At 35.6% G+C, this 21,979-nt stretch overlaps 1 protein-coding gene across 1 annotated transcript in view; it reads left to right on the plus strand.

Annotated features, from left to right (window-relative positions):
• The window catches only part of RNGTT (RNA guanylyltransferase and 5'-phosphatase), a 167,751-nt gene that overhangs the window by 26,750 nt on the left and 119,022 nt on the right, over window positions 1-21,979 (plus strand). Inside the window, exons 9-10 of the mRNA XM_014877786.2 lie at window positions 14,298-14,433; window positions 20,914-20,985. Of these exons, the coding sequence (XP_014733272.1) occupies window positions 14,298-14,433; window positions 20,914-20,985 (208 nt within the window). The remainder of the gene's footprint in view (window positions 1-14,297; window positions 14,434-20,913; window positions 20,986-21,979) is intronic.

Genomic DNA, 21,979 nt, shown 5'->3' on the forward strand with positions numbered 1-21,979 from the left:
TACACAGACTGATAGGTATATTCAGAGAAGAAAATGGAGCTACAGAGATCCGGTGTTAATGAAATTCACCTTAAGTAATGTGAAAGAGAGATTAAAGGTGAAAACCTGAGCTATTATTTGGACATTCATACACTTTGCATGATATGTATCCTAATCAACAATGAAAAATTATGATCATTTTTACATTGGACATGCTTCTAATTATTTAGTTGTTCTCCAGTGATCCAGACTCCATATGCCATTAAACAGATTTTCATTAGTTATTCTGAATGCTTGTGTTGACAGGCGTGACCTTCTTGAATTTAATATTAAGACATCAGTTAGTGGAGACCCATTTATGGATCCCTTGCTTACATTATCTGGAGATGGAAGCCCTGTCATCAAATATCTCTGAAGCTATTCTGTTAAAAGTGGTTTAGATGCAGCAGTCTAGACCTTGCCTATGAGAATATTATTAGGCTTGCATGCTTTTTGTTGTTGTTGTTGCTTTGTTCTCTCTCTTTGCTTAAAAAGCACTGCTGTTTTGTGAACCCTGTTAGACTTAAAGAAAAGCAGATGCACAACTAATAACTTTCTGTTATACTTTCTCACTGAAATGAAACAGTTTTATTTCAGTTAATAGCAGCATTTGCTCAACTTCTTAAATTTCATTAGTTGTTAAATACCTGTATTTTATTTTTGCAGCAGTAGTTTTTCCTAGAGATTTCATGACAGAAGCATATTTTTTTATACACTCTCTTAACTGATATTCAGTGTCAGTAACTTCACTAAGGACGTCTACTTTTCTTCAAAAGCATTTGTTAATCCTAGATTCTGATTTGAGTTGAACCTCTTATTCTCAGTTTTAAGAGCTATGTTGGTTTTTGGTTTTGTTGTGGTGGTTTTCCTTAATTTTTTTTCTTTTCTTTCTCCATTATTAGGCATTTTTTTTCCAGTGGTAGTTCTGTGCACGTTTTCTTGGTTTCTTAGCATTGTTGTATTTTTCTACCCATAATTTTAGAAAAAGAGAAAGTATTTTCCTAAATAAAAAAGCATTATTTCTCATATAATGTTGACTAACAATGTGAAATTGATTAGTTAAATTACTTGATAGTGATTCTATGATATATCTTGGGGAGATTTACTGGAGTAGTATCTTGCATATTTTTTAAGTGTGTGAGTTCTGAGTCTGGTTTGGGTCAAAAGTCATCTTCCTCCATTCTCTTAGAGCTCTGAATTCAAAATCTTTTTACTTAGCCTTGCTTAGCCTAGTCTGTTGTGATTGGAAGAGTTTGTGCCTTCACTGAGTCTTGCTTGTTCTGTCCCTGGTTGTCTGAGTATCAGCAGGGCTCACCTCCTGGTTCTGCTCTAGCATTCCTTCTGGAGCGTGTTTGTACCAAAAGGAAAAATACAGCGTGAACAAATGCTTCTCCCCTCCTGTTAGTAAATGCCAGAATATAAATACGTGTGTATTTGTATCTTAGGTTTAGAGAAATTAAATTTAAAGATTTGTGAAGCTCATTTAGCATTGGCATGCTTTGGTGAAATATTTCCTTTGTACCAGCTACTTGGTTGTATGTAAATACTGTATGCAAACTCATGCTGTTTTGGAGAAAACCACCTCTAAAATCATACTGCTATAAATTATTATTATTTAAATAAAAGTCACTGAGTTCTGCAGCTATTCTGACTGGTTTGGTTTAAATTCTCTATATATATTGGAACAGTAGTCAAACTACTGGTGTCTTATAAATAATTCTAATGCTAATTTATTTATAAGCCAAAGGGCAAATTTCCTACTGGTAAAATCATGCCTTTTGGCTTTGTTGAGATGAAATGTATGTTGTGTATTAACAGTAGCTACAAGGTAGATACATCTTTGCAAATGGCAGTGCCTTGCTTCTGAATTAGTTGTTACTGTCTGAGTAAGGTAATTGTTAGATGACTCTCTGCATTATCAGCTTTGTACTGTGAAATGATTAGCCCAGGTGGGTAATGGCTTGTTGTATCCCTTCAAATGGATCTCATTAATACTGTTTGTAGCAGATGCTTGTTCTAAGGAGTGGAGCTGGATATTCAGGCAGGGTAAAGTAATGAGACACCAGTTCTGAAGAAAAGACGGCTACCACTAAGAATAATAAAAAGCTTAAAAATGGCTGTGGAATTATTCAAGTCAATACAATCAAATAGGACTAGGTTTTATAATGGTAAAATGTGACCTGCACTAAATGGAACCTATTAAGAGGAATAAGTTATTTTCCTACATTTCTATGAGTACCTTTTTTATTTTTCACATCTGTACACATGCAGTTTTAGTGAAAAATAATAAATATCATGCTAATACTATGGCTGTTCAATTATGTTAAGGCAGCTATTTTAAAAAATGCAGAACAGGTAGTTCTTGCCAAAGGCTATTAAATTTGAAAAATATTCATGCAAATTTGATGGCTTGCAGATATTTAAATGTGAATAAGTAGATGCAGAATAAAATGCCTCTTTGAGAATTGGTGCTAATTGTCTGACATGTTTATAACAAAATAGTTAGGTACATCTGTGTAGTTGTTTCTTTCTTTCATGGTTAGCAAATTACATTTACATTAAAAGAAAGGCCTGTTTGCCTAAGCAATTAACTTTTTGTTGTTACCCTAATACAAAATGAAAATAGTAAATGTGCACTTAATTGTATGATAAAACCGGGCATTTTTGATTGTTTGTTAATCAAATAAATTTGATTTATCTTGAATGTATCAATAAATCAATATATCTCTATATAGAGAGTAATGATTTATACTGAATATAATTATTTTGATTTAGTTACTATATTGTCAAACTTGTGATAGCTTCCTAGTTTTTTTTTTTTTAGAAACCATAGCTTTTTGTAGAAATTGTAGAAAATTCCGTTTTTTTAAAGAACTTTGAAATTATTGGCAGTTGCAGCCTTTTCATATTTGTGACCCTTACTTGAAGGAAATCTACTCAGTATATTTTAAGATAATTTTTCTATAAATGTCATGAAAAAAAGGTTGACGTTTGTCTCTGATTTCCATGGCTCAATAATTTTTTCCCCTACTCTTTGATCCTTTACATGATGAGATGAAGCTTCCATGCATAACTGAGAAATTGCAAATTCCTAATACAAGAAGTTATCAAAAAATCATCTGGTCCAGAGTAAATTGTGAAAAAATCATCACTACTAAAGAACAGCTCTTAAAAAAAAAAAGGAGAAAACTGGGAAACAGATGTTTGTTTGTTTTAGAAATTATGAGGTAAATGGTACTAGCCCAAAATTAGGTGGCAAGGAAGCAGAATGGTTGCCTGTCTGTAAAGGCTTAAAGAAAAGATACTTGAATGGATTCATGGAAAAACTATTATCCCTGAGAGGGAGGAGAAAAAGTTGAGATAATAACGAGAATGAGGGAGGACAGAGAAGATTGGATAGTACTACTAATCCAATTAAATGCCAAATCTATACACTTGAGAACTCATTATTAAGAACAAGAGACCACATTGTCATGAAAGCAGATCTGGAGTGTCCTGGGTTTGCAATGGAAAGCTTGTCTCCTGGGAGCAAAGATATTAATGTGGAATTGAACTTGAAGGAGACTGTTGGGAATGAGAAAGAAGCCATAGATTAATTTTCAGATTATACTAATTACTCGACCAGATTCTCATGGATGTGAAATTTTCTGCCCAGTAGTGGAAAGTTTTTGAAGTAGAGGTTTGCACAATTGATAGTGCATTCTTCCCTAATTTAGAGGAGGGGTACAAAAATGTAGGGTGTCGAGATTTTCAGACATCTTCAGAAACGGTATTAGCAGGAAAGTTAAGGGCTTGCTGATCACAACAAAGCATTTATGACTAAAAGAGTGTTTCTCAAGGTGTGAATACTCTCTCCCTGGGCACCTTGCATTGTGACCCGGATAGCTACTGAGAAAGTGTATTATTATAAATTGTGTTTTGAGTGTCTTGTCATTGAGTCCTGTTTAGGGTTAATACATATTTGTAGTCTTAGAGTAAGGAAGGAATGTTGGCCTCCTAGTCATAGGATAGGGTGAAGAACCCACAAGAATAATCTGACTGCTTTTAAGCCACACCTTCCTTTCTTTTTCCTTCTTCCTCTCCTCACTTTCCTTAAGAAATAGACTTTAAATATTAATCAGTTTTGCACCATTAATTGGTAGTGTTTTGTATCCCTTTCTCTGTGCTGTGGCATGTTTCAGTGGTGGGAAATTTTAAAGGATGGAAGTATTCCAGGGTCGAGCATATTCTGAATAGACTTTGCAGGACCAAATGGATTTTTTTAATAGGAGTGACAGGTTTTGTGAACAACTGGGCTTAACCCAAGTTATTTGATTGCAAGTTAAATGAGCTTGATTCAATTGTACTTATATAACTATCAGCAATGGGCAAAGCCTCAACTGGTAATTTTACATCATTTTTGTGTCTAGGACAGCCATTCTTCAGACATTTCTATTATTTTCATTGAATGTCTCAAAGAAGTAGTTAAAAGGGTTTTTCTATTATTTGCATGAAATTGTCAAAATGGGGTGATGCTTAAAGAATAGATTTGGAAACAAAAACCTTACTTTAAAGATTAAAGTGATTATTCATAGTCCAGTCATCAAATATCTGCACTGTTTTTTTATGATAAGTTTTTAAGGTCATGGGGGAAAAAATGCAGTTTTTGTTTACATGCCGTTGTCCCTTGTGGCCTTTCTTCATAATTATTTTAACTATTCTTTAGGGGAATACAGGCTCACCCATTTTAAACTGGTTCTGTACTAGTGTCTGCCTCTGTAGATGGAAGAATCTTGGATGAGAATGAGGCTGCAATCCATGTGGAATTTATTTCACTGACTTTACTTTGAATAATATATCTAAGTGGGGATAGTATATATTTTGTCTGGAAACGAAAGTTGTGGAAGTTATTGAAATGGTTGCAGTAAAGCTTTTACTCCCAGTCAACATTAAAAGTTCTAAATAAATTGCTTTTATAAACTGCAGTACTAGTAGTTGTTAGGAGCCTGCAATTTAACTTTGAAGTGTGTAATGCTAACATAATGTCAGAAGCTTCTGCAAAGAGTATATAAAAATCACTTAAATGGTTCAGGATTAAAATGTATAAAGTGCCTTTCTAATGATTCCTGAAAGGTGCAATTCATAGATGTTAAGCGCTCTATACAATATTCCTTTTAATTTTCTGAAAAGCAGGTTTTATTTTGTGCTTTTAGGTAGGAGAGGAAGAGGAGATGGGATGGGAAGGCAGGAATGATGTGCTTTGAAGCTAGAGAGTTGGAGGTTCAGGAGCTGTAAATTGTAGCTCACTCTGCCTCTTAATAATTGTCCTGTACAGTTGTGTTGGCCAGTAAATTTAGGATTATAAGACTAATACTCACCTGTTTTCCACAGCATTAGAACCCATAAATATTGCATGCTTACTAGAATTTTCATTTTTGAGTGCAAAAATAAAACTTTGATCAATTGAGTTTGGATTAAGAGCACTTTGGTTTGTTTAGCATGTCCCCTGTCTCTAGGTAAAGCTATTTTAGCTCAGGGCAAGGAAGGTCTACTACAAGGTGGCCTCATTATCTCCACCTGTTGCCATGCTGTCCTTTTCCCTATTTTCCCTGCTCTACAGGCAATGAGGGCGTGTCTAGGATTTGGCTAGCAGACTTTGATGGCAGAAAAGGAGCTGTGAGGTTTGATAGCCAGATTTGTGGGTATTATCAGATAACTCATTCATTTTGTGTAACTATTAATTTTGAACCAGGAGAGGTCTCTCTTGACTGGGAGACTGTAAGTCAGATGAGGCAGCACAGAATGTTGGGCTAATATATGGATATAAAAATATGTCTGGTTTTGTGGTTTTTTGTTTTCTTTGTGGGGGTCTGGTGATGGTGTACTTATGTATTTATTGCTAAGGCACATCTCTATCACTTTGTTGCTTCTTCATGTCCTGAAATCTTCCTTCTACAGTCATTGAGTTAATGTAGAGGAATGAATAAATAAGTGTGACAGACCATATTATCCCTCATCTGGATCCAAATTGACTTGAATGGCCAAAGAAAGCATTCTTGCTCTAGACTGTGGTTTCTCCTTTATATGTACTTGCAACACTTTGAAGAAAGGGTTTTGTGTCCTTTCCTTAAGTGTTTAAGGAGCACTGCTGATGGGATACTATGTGGGAAGGGAATTCTGTGGAGCAGCAGGCCTGGTACTTCACAGTTCTGAAGCCTCCTGATAACACACAAAGTTTTGTAGTCACAATTCTGGGCTCTTTGAAAAATGCTACCTAACTGATTATTCATATGTAACTATTGGAGTATTTGGACAGATTGTCTTATAAGCAAGCTCTTTTGTTTATTTAGAAAGAGTTAATGCATGAAAGTGCTTATTATGTTGCTTGTGCTCTGAATACTAATCTTAGAATATTCAACTGTAGTCCTAAAATGTTCTAATAAGATCCAGATAAAGGGTGTGCCTGCATGTATATATGATTTTCACACAACCAGATTACTGGCTTATTTATTTATTTTCCTTCCTCCCAGACCACTTTTTAGTAGTGGAACAGTACATTTTGTGCTGCTGGTTCTCCTGGGGGGGATTACAGACACATCCATGAAGCGTAACGACTTATGTTCAGTCAGGGAAGAATGACTTTGTTTGTGAAGTTGAACTATACAGATATCTAGGGCATCCCTTTCTTTTGGAGCTGATTATTCTGTGAGCTCAAATGGCAGTTGTGTTCCTGCTGTGGCTTGTGCCAGTGTTGCAGGTGGAATTGACCCAGAATATGCCCTGGCATAAATCAATTCCAAGTTAAGGGGATCTCCTTTTTCAAAGCTGTGTTACTTTTTTTGTGACTGCTCTGTTACAGCCCTCCATGAGAGACATTATGGTTTATTTGATTGGAGAAAGAAGCAATGTAACTACTTGTCATCTAATGCTAAATGAATTTGTTATTCTTTCTTGTATATATTTTTTTAGCCTGTTGCTTCAGGCATGAATCTTGCCCTAAACCTCCAAGATATTTTCAGACAAAGGTTTGTGTAGAGGGATGTAGCCAAAGAAATTCAAGCAAGCTTGAAAATCTATCTGCAATAAATAATGAAGATAATAATAATAACAACAGTATCAAAAATTATGAAACAATTCAGGAGTTCTGTCAAGCTCGATATAGTTTGTTCCATGAATCTTGCTGCTTTAAAAAAAAGTAATCAGAACATCATACCATGCAGTTGTTTTTCAACAGTGTTCCTACTGCTAAATGAGAAATGCACTTAGCATCATTAAAATTAGGGTGAAACAAAGAGAATCTAGTATTTAAAATTAATCTATTAATATACAAGTTGTTACTGGGTAATAAATTTTCTAGCTTGTTAACAATTCTTTTGTTTTACATCAGACAAATCACATCATAATGCACTATAAGAACTCTTCAATATGTAGTAGTTGTAGTTTAATTTACCCTTCGTTGTAAGTCAAACAATGATTACAAGACAACTTTAAATTTAACCCATAAAGTTTAATATCCTTCTAAAAATAAAGAAACAAAACCCCCACGGCACTCTAACTTAATTAAAACCCTGGAAGACAGACAAGAAAAACACTGTAACTGGATAATCTTTTTTAACCTTGCTAAATTCTTCATTTTACCAGCAGTTTCACAGTCTAATAATACTTCAGATAGAAAATGTAGTTTTACACTGCTTTTGAATTTGCCATCTGTTAAATTAATTAAAGCATCTTTATCTTCGATTTATAAAGCAGGAAAAGCTAAAGTTCGAACTCAGTCTCAACTGCAATACTTTATTAGGAGAAATTATAGTAGTAGTTTCCACACTTCTTATGCGTTTTGCCATAGTCTTTAGTGTTGCCGTTGTCTCCTTTATTCAGAAACTGACTTCTCTTTAATGCTGGTGCACACTTTATCCCAAGTTAGGGGATACCATAAAGTTGTACCTTAATGATGCAACATTATTTCTGTATTTTGCACTGCCCTGTTTATTATCTGACCGAATTATTTGTTTGCGGATTTATTTTGTTTTGTTTTGTTTGTTTGCTTGCTTGTTTGGCTGCAGCTGCTGTTCTGTGCTCTCACTACCCCTAAAAAGTAGCTGCTATATATGAGCTTTCTCAGCTGGCAGTTAATTTAGAACCTCGTAAGGTGGGGAAGTGTGGTCACAATTCTTCTCCTCCTGGATGTGTTACCCTTTGGATATCAAAACTTGCAGCGTTTTTTTCTGTCGTTTTGGGCATATTGAAGATTCTGTAGTAAATGTCATCTGCAGATCCACTGCCTCACTTTTGGTGATGTTCAGGGCCATCCATAAGAGTTACAAAATAACTCCTCTGGACCTTGCATTGTCCAGGGGAACAAATGAAAAGGGAAACTTGTATTCAGAGTTTAAAGGAGAGTGGTGGCAGGCAAGAATAAGAAAAAGATTTTGATGCTGAGTGAGATACTGTGGAGGAGACTGAGTAGTAAAAATAATGGAGACTGAAAAGCTGTATAAGCTGTGTGGTATCTCTTAAGGGGTGACTTGGCAAGGTTACTTCATGATCTGGAACACCACTTCAACAAATCTTGTGGAAATGAAATTCTTTGTTCTCAAATAAGCAGGGTGATTGGTGAAGTTCAGTTCATCAATGCCTGGAGGTATTTAGAAGACATGTAGATATGACACTTCAGGACATAGTTCAGTGCTGGACATGGCAGTGTAAGGCTTATATTTGGACTCAATTATCCTGAAGGTCTTTTCCACCTAAAATGATCCTATGAGCATCACATTCAAGCATAGCCCTTCCATTGTGATACATGATGAGGTGATCAATAAGACAAGAAATTTTTTTTTTCTGTACTAGCATTGACTCAGAGCAGTGGTATCTTGAGCTAATGATTCAGAACATGAGGCAGAATATTGGAAACCTTCTGACTTCTCACGAAATTAGATGTTGGTGTAGCAGATGAACTAGGATAACTTCCTTGTCCGTAACAGAAATATTGGAAAGCATTCATTTTGTTTAGGAAAGATGCAAGATAAAATATGAGGAATAACATTTTATTTTCCTAATAACTGAAGGATAAAAAATTGCTGCAGAGATCAGATAAAGAAAACTTCTGGGTTACTGCTGAATCTGCTGCAGATGCCGGATCAGAGTTGTCATGATGGGCACACTTGAACATCTAAGCAAGCTGAGTGTCTTGACCTCCATAATAAGAGTTTAACCAAGTTAAACCACAGTTTTGAAGCACAGGGAGCTTGTCATTTCAGCCCATGGAGGCACCTTACGATTGTGGAAGTTAACCAGAAGCTGAATTCTACCCTCTTACAAAGGTGGAGAATTGGTGGAGTATTTTAACAGGTGACAAATCCAGGTGCTTCTGAGTGTAGTAAGAGATATACCAGATAGCTTTATGTGCTAAACAAGAGCCTAGTCACAGTATTTTATTACTGAGGGAAAAAAAAGGTCTTGATTTTAGAAGCTAAGTTTGGATCAATCATGCTAAGGCTTTATATAATTATGATTGTAATGAGAGGTAAAAATAGATCAAAAATGCAGGTTTTCTCTTCATTAAATGACAGATTTGGTTGCCCTAAGGGCAATAGTTAATATAATTACTCAGAATTACTGTGATTGAGGAACACAGTCTGTGGTATAGATGAAGAATGGGATTTCCTCTGAGTTCAGCCATTTTGGTAGGAGTTTGTATAAGGAAAAAATTGTGGTTTTGACCTAGGAAGACTGATATATCTCATGCTTCTGGACTTTGACAAAATTTCTATTTTTTTAACAAGAGTGAGGTTAATAAGACTGTTAAAATTCTAACACAGGTAAAGAACAGATTGAAAGAAAATGGCAGTGGATGGTTTTGAAAGACAATGTATAAAAAGCTACAAGTAGAGATCCTGAATATTAATTTTGTTTTATCATTAAGTATTTTGAAACAGAATCCAAGTATGTTCTGATAAACAAATGAGGGAGATCAGCCACTGAATTCACTGGGGAGCAGAATAATAAAACTGAAAGGATATTTAGTTGTAGAAAATGCAAGGTCATGAATGAGAAATATTGAAGCTGGAGGCTGTTAATTGGAAATGACTGTCAGTCACAATCTAAGAGATTTTTTGGTTTAAAATGCTGTGCAGACAGCTGATGGCATACTTTAACCTAGAAATAAATGAGAGAAATACAAAGTGTTGGTATACTCAGAGCAGACTAACTTCTAAAGATCTATGTGTGTGTTTTAAAAAACATTATTTGTAATTTGGACTGTTGAATACATAATTCTACAGCAGCTTCTGCATGTAGCAAGTGTTTCTTGCTGGCTGATATGCTGTGTACTCATGCAAATGACAGCATGCATGCAACTTTGGAGAACGTGGTTTGTGACAGAACTGTCAGTGTGCTGATTAAAGAGACATTATTTCCTTTTGTTTACACATTGAAAGCAGTATTATAAGTTTTCTTGTAAGTTCTTGTGTTAGTGTCCCTGTATCCAGGCTTTGTCATCCTTGAAGAGACATCTTTTGAAGCAGCAGCCATTGCCAGCAGCAATTAATAGAAGAAAGCAAGCTGAGCCTTCTCCATTTGTCGGGATTTAGGGTCTTTTCCTCCATGTGCCACAGGCCAGCTTCAAATTCTTCTAATTTAAACTTACTCTAAGTCCAGCACGGTCTGGGTTTGGGTCAGGACATGGAACTGCAGCAGCCTAGTGACACAGATAGATGATCTCCTACTGTCAGTAGATAAAGGGCAGTCATTAATTTTCATTCTCTTGGCCTTTTCTTCAATGTTTGATGCATCTGGCCAGAGGCTGGTGCTTTCTTGCTAGGAGGGAGCAGCAGGGTCCAAAGTAAAGCACTCCTGTGACTTGGCCTTGTCTTAGGTGATCCATCTAGAGAGTGGTGACATGCTCGTGGTTTTGAAATGTTGCCAATCATAAAAGGAAATTAAGAAATTGAAAATCATATCTGCAGCAGGATTTCGTTGTTGCCTCTGCGTCAGCGAGCATATTAGAGATGCTAATTGCTATTCGGATTTGGGTAATGCTTATTTGTGTGGGAGGGCAGCACTTTCACAGGACTGAATTCCAGGCTGTGTAATGAAGTCCCTTCGGAATGGAGAGCTGCTATGTATTTTGTGCTTAGAGTTGATGATGGAATTTCTTATATTTGGCATTCTTTAATGTGATAATACAGACAGTGGCGTATTTAAAAAGGAAAATGGATAAAAAGCAGCGATGGCAGCACTGTGTCGAAATAAATAATCTTCTTTGATATAGCCTGTCTGAAGAAATACTGCAGGGCAAAGAAAGCTCCTAGAGGAGCCGAATTTTTAAGCTTCCTTTGAAACAATATTTCTAATCCATTTGCTACTTGTAGATTTTTTTTCAGAAAATTACTTGTGTGTTGAACTCAAGCTCAGAAGATAGGATCTTAAACTTTGAGGAACCTGTGTTATATTTTTATACTATACTTAAGGTTTTAAAACTCCTATAAAGCACAAAATTAACATATGTAAGCTTACTGCTGAGGTGGTTGCTGTCATTTTGGCTGAGAGAAAGAAGTTAAACATAGATAAAGCACATCACAATTGAAGTCGGAGGCAAAACTTCTGTGAATACATAGGCAATCAATTTTATGGTAAATATGTTTTGGCAAGCACTACACCATGTCTAGTGAGATACTGTGTTGGGGGAGTGTTTTCAAATCCAGTTTTGTGAATCTTAATATTTTGGAGAAGGCAGAGGCCACATGTTCCAGTGGGTACAGTGTTGGATTTGGAGACTGGGAAATGCGGTTCTGTTCTTCTTCCTTAATCTCAATGACCATAGATTGATGGACACCAAGTAATTTACCATGTTTTATGCATTATGTAATAATTTCCTGAAATGTACTTTCAAATTCAATGATGAAAAATGCTGATCATCTACATAAAGGAGAATCATCTGTTTTAAATTTAGGATTTTCAGTGTAGCTTATGTCAGTTTCAAAATTGTGTAAAAACCAAAAACCTATCACCACCACCGAAAAAAACTCAACTGAAAATGGAAGTCTAATAAAATAGTTCTTTTAGCTTTTGTTTGGGGCCCAACTGATGTGGACTGCATGATACAGGATATATGTGTAGGCAAATGAGCCTTTAATACAGTTGCTTTTATTTGGGTATGCAAAAATTAATTGATTTCTGAAAACTATTTGATGGTTGACATTTTTTAAAGTTTAAAAATTGAAGTTATTAATACTCAGGTAGGTGATCTGGAGATCTGTTTGTCTAATGTCAAGAACTATCACTCTGCTAATGAAATTTTCATCCTGTTTTCTGAATTATCATGTTAATAATAATGTCCAGTTAGAATTAATAACAGGTCTTGCCTCGGGATCAGAAGTGAATGAAACGTAGCTTCTAATGAAACTTTTGATTTTACCATTTCTATGACTAGATATTTTATCTGCTTGTGATTAATCTGCATGGATGCTGTGACCCTCTATTTTTCAGAATTTCTTGGTTTGTAGTGATTTGTACTGACAGTTCTGAGAGATGATGTTTGTAGCTCACACATGATTCTCTACTTCCATGTATAGTTTTCAGAGGTGAATGAGCAGTTCTGTTATTGCTCTTACTGCTGCTCTGCCATTGTTATTTTATTCACTTGTCTGGTTTTACATTCGGTTTGAGCCATCTGATGTAGGACCATGTCATCTTGTGTACTTGCCCAGAATCTAAAACAATGGGGCCTGGTTACTAATTGGAGCTTTTGGGTGCTCACACAATAGAGGTAATTAGTAATAAATGTACAGCTGTAATAGCAAGTAGTGTTCACAGTGGGCAGTGCAATGCATGACAGTTAAGTTCCTGTGTTCTGTCTCTAGCGAATGTGTTTGAGAAATCATCTCTCTTCTTTCTTTGCTTTTGTGATGTTGCCCAGAGGCGTGTTCTCTATTCTGGTGTAAGTGCTTATCTGCTAATACCTTAATTAACTTCTTAAAATATAAATGGCCATGGTACATTGAAATAATATTCAGAAATGTACTGTTCAGCAGTCTACAAGATTGCTCCATGATGCTTGTCATGTCATCTGGAGAAAACTTTAAACCTGACATTAAGAACATGAACTTAAGCTTTTTGAGTGAAACAAGTGAACAAAAAATGTCAACCAACCAACCAGCTCAAATCCCTCATTAATTGATAAATTCAAGTTCACCAAAACCTTGTGTATCTCTAGCTTCTTGCACGTTTTCAATTATTAGTTGCTCATAGAACACTTCTGTTTGTCAGTCCATCCTTGACCAAATTCTTTTCTGTCTTATGTTGATAGTAATTAGAATTTTGATAAATTGTGTTGTTTGGACCACATTCAGAGTTTTATTTCAACAATTTATTAAATTGGGAGAGTAGGGGAGTTTTCAGCCATTCAGCTAAAAAGAACTCAAAAAAACCTACTTTCAAAATGAGACATATCTGGATCAGTTTAATGTCTTTCTCAAGCAGAGAACTTGTTCAGATTCTAAGTTACACGGTATATTACCATGAGACCCAGACAGATGGGTCTACATTCATTGTCTCTTGTGTCTTCAAAGTCAGCATGTGCTCTTTCTCAGCATCTCTCTGAAGTAAGATACAGAATCATAGAAATCATAGGATCATAGAATGATTTGGGTTGGAAGGGACCACCCAGATCATCTAGTTATGAAGCAATATGGCATGCAGAGAGGTATGCATAACAAAAACTTTGTTTCCATATGGAATGCCTGTGAAAATTTTCTGTAGGCTTTAAGAGGTCTATTACATGGACTCAGTTGAAGAATTGTAGTCCTGAAGTGTTTGTCCATGTGAAAGGAAAATTCAAGGTGTGGTCTGGTTTAACTCCTGTAGAAACTGAGCCCACACATCCTGTAGCAGGATGGGGGAAAGAATCAAAAGGGTGAAAGTGAGAAAGATCAGCAGTTGAAATAAATATAAGGGAAAATAAGGAATTTTTACTGCTTCCCATTTGCTGGCAGGTATTTAGTAATTTCCAGGAAAGCTGAACTTCATGAAACAAAACAGTGACTTGGGAAGAAAAACACCGTAACTCCAAATGTCCCCTCCTTCCTCCTCTTTCTCCCATTTTTTATTGCTAAGAACAACATCATGTGGTCTGGGATATCCCTTTGGTTAGTTTACAGGTTTAAACTTTAAAATGTAAGAAAAAGCCTTTTAATTTTTTTTAAATAGTATCTGTCATGATTACTCGTTTTTAAAACTTAATTTAGAGATTAGAGATTTTGAGGACATACCTGTAATTATATCATCTTACAATACCTTTGCAGGTACATGATGCTGATTGATGGCAAGAATGAAGTTTATATGATTGATAGAGACAATTCCATTTTTCATGTATCCAACCTGGAATTTCCGTTTCGTAAAGATCTTCGCACACATCTAACAAACACTCTTCTAGACGGGGTAAGGAGCATATTGTATAATGGTTGTAACAATTTCAGTGCTGTTTGCTTTTGTTCATAAACAGGCCCAAATTTTTAGGCCTGGATCGGTGAATCATAGGGTTTCAGGAGGAATATAAGTTCAGTCACTGGCTGAATGTGGGAGTTGCATTTTGTAAGAAATGACTTATCTACAGAATAGGACTGATGACTGCTCTGGGGGGAGCTGTTTGTCTTTGAAATATATCAAGGTATTGAGATGACTCTCTGAATATGAGAAAAGGCTTAAAGAGAATCTAAGAAAATTATTGCAGAACTTTGTCTCTTGCTACAGCTATTTTGAAGTAGTAAACATGGTCAATTTTATACAGCTGATTGAAATACTTCGAAAATTTGATAAAATTTTCATCATGTTTTGATACACTTTTGTGAATTAATGTCTTTGTTTCTGTCACCTTTAATTTCAGCTGATCTGAATTCTGGAATGATTTAGAAATGGCTTAGTTGTATTTGTTTAAGACTAAAACATTTCTAAATTGCTATGCTAATTTAAATTATATAAACTTGCTAATGAACTTTTTGAGCCAGTGTAAAACAAGCTGTAAAACTTATGGGTTTGTGTTTTGAAGGCTGGGCTGGACTGTTGGTGGCAAACTTTTCAGAACCGTAGCCACAAGAAGAAATTATTTATTTCTTGACTGTCCTATTTCACATGACCAAGAGAATTTCACTAGCTCTTACACTAATGGGTCAGTGCAGTTTCCTATCATGTTTCAGTAGTATTGGAGACTACATTGCTGTAACTCCTGCTTGATGAAGTATTTTTGTATCTGAGATAGCTTCCATATTGATCCTCTGAAGCCTAATGCTCTTTTCAGCCATATTGTCTTTATTAACTTTCTTTCTTTTCTCTGGCCTTTGTTGTCAGTATTCCACTTGAAATGTCACTTCTGTGAATGGTGTGTCTTACTGAACACACATTTACATGTGAAGCATGTATAAATTGAATCTTCGAGGATAATTACTGCAAGGAACAATATACTGTCTCAGGGACAAAGAAGCAGATAATGGAGTATTTCCCACCACCTCTGCTTCACTGAAAAATTGAGAGCATAATGCAAGAAATGCCGTGCTGTCAGCTCAGAAGTGGTTGCACAAGCTGTCGTGTCTGGTAGGAGCCTCTTCAGCCAGGCAGCTTTCTAATGATATACATAATATTATTCTAAATGACATACATTAGGTTACATACTTTGGAAATAAAAAGCCTGGTATTGCTGTTTTTTTTCCCTCTGCTACTTCCAAGGCTCTTGAGAAAGTAATGACTTGGTAGTGTCCATATAGTGTTCTTGAGGGAAATGGCTGCTCTTTCTTTTATTTATTTAATTATTCTCTTTATTTCAAAACAGATGTTTCAGTAAAGGTGGCTGATATGTACATGGTGAAAGACAAGGATATTGAGATAAGTGCATAATGTAGCTGTGGGGCATGGAAGAAGGTCTCTGATCTGGTGTCTTGTGTTCCCCAGATTTATAGTTTAGGTCTCTTAAGAATAACTAAAGTTTCTCAGGTAACCAGGGCATTGAACTATAACTTTGCATAATTTGTTGTTCTGTAAAAGTTTGACTGTTAATAGTGCATTTTGGTGTTTCACTTTATTGGCATAAAATCAGTCTTAGTGTGATTTTTTTTTTTTTTCCTCCCACACTTTTTTTAAAATAAAGTGAAAAGCAAAATGACATGAAATGAACAAGTACTGATTTAATTAAGTACCCTGAGATAAAACTAAAACCTTTCAATGGATACTTTTCATAGTACAGATTTCTAAATTTATTTTGGTATGGTCAGTTAAATAAAAAGCTGTTGCTGGAATATTTTTTTTTCAATTGAAATTCCTTTAACAGGTTTGAGGATAAGACCTGCCCATTATTTGAAGTATCAGAAGATCTTAACTTTGTAGTTGAATATTTGTTTAATGTTGATGACAAATGAAAATTTCCATGAATGATTCTTTACTCTAAATATATGCATGATTGATTTTATTTTTTAAATCCATGGGAAGAAGTTGGCTTTTTCTGCCTTAACATATTTTGCTAATTAATGCTTGAAGGGCTATTGAAGTTAATTCTTTAATTAGAGGCTGAAGTAGTTCATACTTACTGTCCTTGAAATAGCCTTCTTTCTTTCAGGGAATGAAAGTATAGATTGAGGTGGTCCAATTGGTATTGCTTTACAGTATTCTTAAAAAATATGAGAAAAAAGGAATGAGAAAACAGAAATATCAGTGCCATGCAGCAAACAACTACTGGGTTTAAAAATACAAAAGATTAATGTCCCCCTAACATTATTTAGAATGACAGTATACATGAAACTTTCATAAAAGCAATTTTTGTGCATTGAGGGATCTATTAACTTGCTTTAAGGCCTCTGATGTAAGCCTTTCATGTGGTTGTCTTTGAGAATTTCAGATGCATTGAGAATTTCAGATGCAGTTGTGGTTCACTTCAGGCTGAAATTACTTTCAAACAGTTCTTACATGATTAGTTACATCTTGGGTGATGACAGATCTGCAACACTGTGCTCATCTCCAGCTTTTCAGTTGCAATTGTTCTCCTGTCATGGAAGAAAGTTTTCTGCAAAGCTCATTAAAGCTAATTTAAATTTCACCTATAGGTGGCTAGTATGACTTATTCCTTTAGATGCCAAGTGTTTTGCATCCATAGTGCTATCTGAGGGAATACGTCGAGTTTTGCTAAAATGTTTTGGCTGTCATGCAAAAAACTAAATAGCTATTTTCAGGAGCTTTCATGGCATTCTGCTTAGCTTTGGGACAGTTAAGTAGAAAATGCAGAGGCATCCTTAGGCCTGAAATAACTTTTACAGTTTTAATACTATTTTGAAATCTTTAAAATTATTTCATTTTTATATAAAATACTGTTCACACAGTAGGGCCAGGAACTCCATAAACAGAGAGCGAGATAAAGATTCATCTATGTTTTTGTATCAGTAGAGACTTTACCTGTTAGTAAGCTGTCTCAGAAATTGCAGAACTTAAAACGTTTTGAGTTTGCAAAAGCTGGTGCAAAATAGATTTATGCAAAGTAGATTTTAGAAAAAAGGCAAGAAAAAAACCTATTTTCATTCCTGAAATGCAGTGGTGGCTAGAACTGTGTTAAAGATAAATGGATAAAGGATTAACAAAAGACACAGGAGGAAAAGGAACAGCAAACAGATGTATTATTACATACTCTGCCACTAAAACCACATTCTGCAAGTAGCTGGTAAAATTGGATCTTTTGCTTTTGTGATTGAATTTTGGATTATTTTAAGTCCAAGTTACTCTCTAGAGATGTGATTCAAGGAGAAAAGTCCATGAGCTCCCAGTCCAGCATCATTCTTCTGGTATTTGTCCAGCAAAAAGCTCTTAGCACAGTTGCAGGTCTAATGTACTGTATTAACTGTGCTTTGCAACACCAGAGATTGAGGAGAGTAACACCAGCACAGTGTTGCTAGATTACATTGCATTAATTGATCACTGGACCATGTTCTTCAGGTCCATGGGTTAAGTGGATACCTAAACCAGCAGTCAATGGACAAGTGCTAATAGCAGAGGTAATTTTAAAACACGCAATACTGGCTGTAAATCTACATGGAGTCTGTAGAATGGATGCAGGTGTGCCTTATGGATACTTTTATGTTAACATGTCATGTGAGTGGATTTGGTATTAAGTTTTTAGTTATTTTAAAATTGGCTTAAATGTAGCCATATAGGTTATTACTCAGGTCAGAACGAGTGAGTTTAATTGTGGTCATTTCTCAAACACTATATTTTCCCATTTTCTCTGAAGTTGTCTTTGGGGTCTATTCCCTGGTGTATTTTTCAATTCTGATAATTTCAAGGAAGATTCTGAAATCACACTGTAAAATAATGATGTGTTAGAGCATTTCTAATCTGAACCATTCTTATGCTCACTTTACAGCTTTTGCCTTATGACAGTTGTATTGGCGTAACTAATGGAGCAGGGAATGTTGTTGTCATGATGGAGATGAGCAGTGCAGGAATTTGTCATCTCATCTTCTAAGGCATATTGTGCTATTGTTTTTTGCTCTGGTAGCTGGGATTTCAGTCAGGCTGTCAAAGAGAACAGGAGGCAGGGAAGGAAGAAAAGAAGGGAGAAGATGAGGAAAAAGACTTGTTTGATCAGTAATAGAATAAAAATGTTTACGTGTCTGAAGTAGAGAAAAAGTTAAAAATAAACGCTTCAAAGGATGTTTAAAAACAGTTCTTGGACCTCTTTATTGTATTTTATAATCCTTCTTAAACTGAATATGCAGAGATTCAGATTTTTAAAATTAGGCATAAAATCTTGTAATACCAGGCATTGAAGTGTTTTCAGGGTTTTGCCTACAAATGCTAGCTTTGCATCAAAGCTGAGGTTCTGAATATGTATACTGAGAAAGTGAGTCCTTAAACCCTAAATATGTGCTCAATTAAATGTTTCCAAAAAGTTATTCCACCTGCCAGTTCAACTGAGCATTAATGAAAAACAACTGCATTATTTTGTTTCACTGTTACTTTTTTTTGTTTGTTTCACCTGATTACTATCAGGAATTTCAGGTGGGGTTTTTTTATCCTGTTTTTTTTTCCCCCTTGCATTATATCTTTACACCCTTTTCCAAGTTTGCATATCACGCCTTCTGTCTCTTGAGTCGTACCCATCTGTTCTTGTAGTTAGTTATAAAATTTATTGTCAAAGAAGTCATTGCAGCATTGTGTCTGCTGTTCCTTTGAGAGCTCACCAGTGTCCTACCTAAATACTGGACACTAGTGGAGTGGCATTTTGCTACATCACTTCTATGTGACCTTTTTTGCACATGTTATTTGACAGTGCCTGTGACTAAATTTTTAGAGGTAAGATATTGTAATACTGCAAAGGAGTAGTTTTCACTCACTGGATTAATTTTTTTTTCATTTTTTTAAATTACATGTAATGATGTGTAAGGTCAACTCAGGCAGTCATTCACAGCACCTTTGAATGCTGCAAATGGCTTTGAAGTCCCAATCTCCGTCTCAGTGTTGTGCTCACGGAAGATGGGATTCCAAAATATTAAGTAGGCAACTTAGATTTCCAGTGTTTTTTGAGAACAATAGGTTCATGTCTTCTAGTTTAGTTTTAAATGCTTCAAGCTTTGTGTTTGCTTTAAAACAAATCAGTGTTTTTACAACTGAACTACTTGCTTATTTCTCAAAGCAAATTGTGGTTAGATGCTGGGTACAATTCAAGAATCTTGTTATTGTTGTACAGACTGAAAATTAATCTTACATGAGTCAATCAGACGTTTTTGGGTTTATTTTGTATAATCTATAGATTCTGGGAGAAATTTAAAGGTTGTAAGACTTAAAAATAGCAAGGCATTAACTAAACAAAATTAATTTGAGTTGACGTAATGTTCGTTTTTGGAACAATTCTTGAGCTACTGATTTTGTTTTCATCATGTCATAGGGAACTGTTTTCATGTTTTTCAATTGTTTTATCTTATTTGTATGAATTTGGAATTTTAACTTTTAGTGTTTTAAAATATTTTAAAAACAATCTGTAGCTGATACAACTTAATAGCCAAGATTTCAGGTAGGAGAAGGAGGTAGGGAGAAGATGGATTGCATTTAGAGAAGTGGTTATTTCAGAGTTGTCCCTGGAAGAGATCTACCAGTGGTTGGTTGTTGCCATTTTCAATCTTCCTTGTTGGTTCATCAGACTCCATATGGTATGTCTAATTCCTGTCATAGGAAGCCTGAGTTACAGATGTAAGCACCACCGTGTAAGGTATATGTATTTTTGTATGTACCATTAAGTTCAGGAAACACTTGTGTGTTTGGATGTTGATCATTAATGTTCTTCCCTATCTGACCTATTTTGTGATTTTGTGATTTGCTGGTACATATTGAATGTTAACTGACTTCATGTGATGCAGAGAGTGTCTGTGGTATTTCTGTCTGAAGGAGCCATCCTGTTCAGTCACAGTGCAACGTTCAAGCAAATTGCAGCTCTCACTGCTGCCTAGAACGCTGTTAAAATGAAAACATCCAACTTGAGCATAGAAAATGAATGTGAATGCTTGTTCTTTACATCCTCACTGTTTTGTACTTCTGACTGTGGGCAAGATTTCCAGTAGTGCTTGCTTGGCTTAGGATCACAGTTCTTACAGAGGTTTCTAAAAACTCATTATTCTCTCAAGATTTTGAAAGCTGTGGGGAAACTAATGTATTAATGTTGCAAATCAGAATGAGAAGCCCTAGCACAGCTTCCTGGTGTTTTGTTGAATGCTTCATGAGAGACCATAATAATATTTTTATAATCTTGACCTGTTGTAAAATATTTTTTGTAATAAAGACGTGGCCAGTGTTTGATTGCATCGTGCAGATATATGCACTAAGTATAATTGTGTCAACATTTTTCTTTTATATTTATGGAAAAAATGCCAATGCTTTCTCTTTTCTTTTAAGGAAATGATCATCGACAAGGTTAATGGACAGGTTGTCCCTCGGTACTTGATATATGACATTATTAAGTTTAATGTAAGTACTTTCAGTTTTATTGCTTTTCATTAGCTATTAATTCTTACTTCAGTTTAATCTTATTTATATAAGTAAGAGCTTCAGAGTAAATATAAACACCAAAAGCATTTGAGTATTTTGCATCTTGGTAACAAGCAATGCATTAGAATTTAGATTGAAAGTAGCCTTACAATACATGTTGATTTGTTTCCACTTGCTCAAGAAAAAAATGGCCATTTGAAAGAGTCTGCTAGACATTGTTGGAAAATTTCCCATTTCTAGAGCATGTTTGAACTAGGCAGTGAAATCAAGAGGGGATGGAGGAGTTAGCCTGGTCTATTTGTTACCAGAGCTTCACAGTACTTGTTAGGCTGCTCTGTCACCTCCTTAAATTTCTGTTTGAAACCAGGAAGCTGGTCCTCTGCTAAGTCCTCAACAGCAGGGTCTCCTGGTGGCACAGGCTGTAGGGAAAATGGAGAATAAGGAAATACATTGTAGAAGTTGTGGAAAAGAAGAATAGAGTCTAGGAATAAAGTCTTGGTGATCACAAGAAAGAGTTGTTAAGCAGTACTGTAAATAGGAGACTTGTTTTCTATAAAACCAGCTTTCAAATAAAGTAAAGGTTTGAATATCACCAAGGGGCTCTTGCTGGTGTCATTTACAGGCTTCTTTTGTTTTGTTTTCTTCATAGTAGCTCATATGGTATTGTGTTTTGGATTTGCAAATCAGCATGGAATAGTGCTGATAACACAGGAATGTTCTGTTATTGTTGAGCAGCACTTACACAGCTTCAATCCCTTTTCTATTTCACCCTACTGCACCAGTGAGTAAGCTTGGGGTGCACAAGGAGTAGGGAAGGGGACACAGCCGAGACAGCTGACTCCAACTGACCAAAGGGACATTCCTTGCCATGTGATTTTGTACTGTGCATATAAAGCTGGGGGAACAAGGATGTTCGTAGTGGTGGCATTTGCCTTCCCAAGTCACCATTATATGTGATGGAGCCTGGCTGCCC

The sequence above is a fragment of the Sturnus vulgaris genome, chromosome 3 (assembly GCF_052056855.1).
Source record: "Sturnus vulgaris isolate bStuVul1 chromosome 3, bStuVul1.hap1, whole genome shotgun sequence".
Taxonomy (NCBI): Eukaryota; Metazoa; Chordata; class Aves; order Passeriformes; family Sturnidae; genus Sturnus; species Sturnus vulgaris.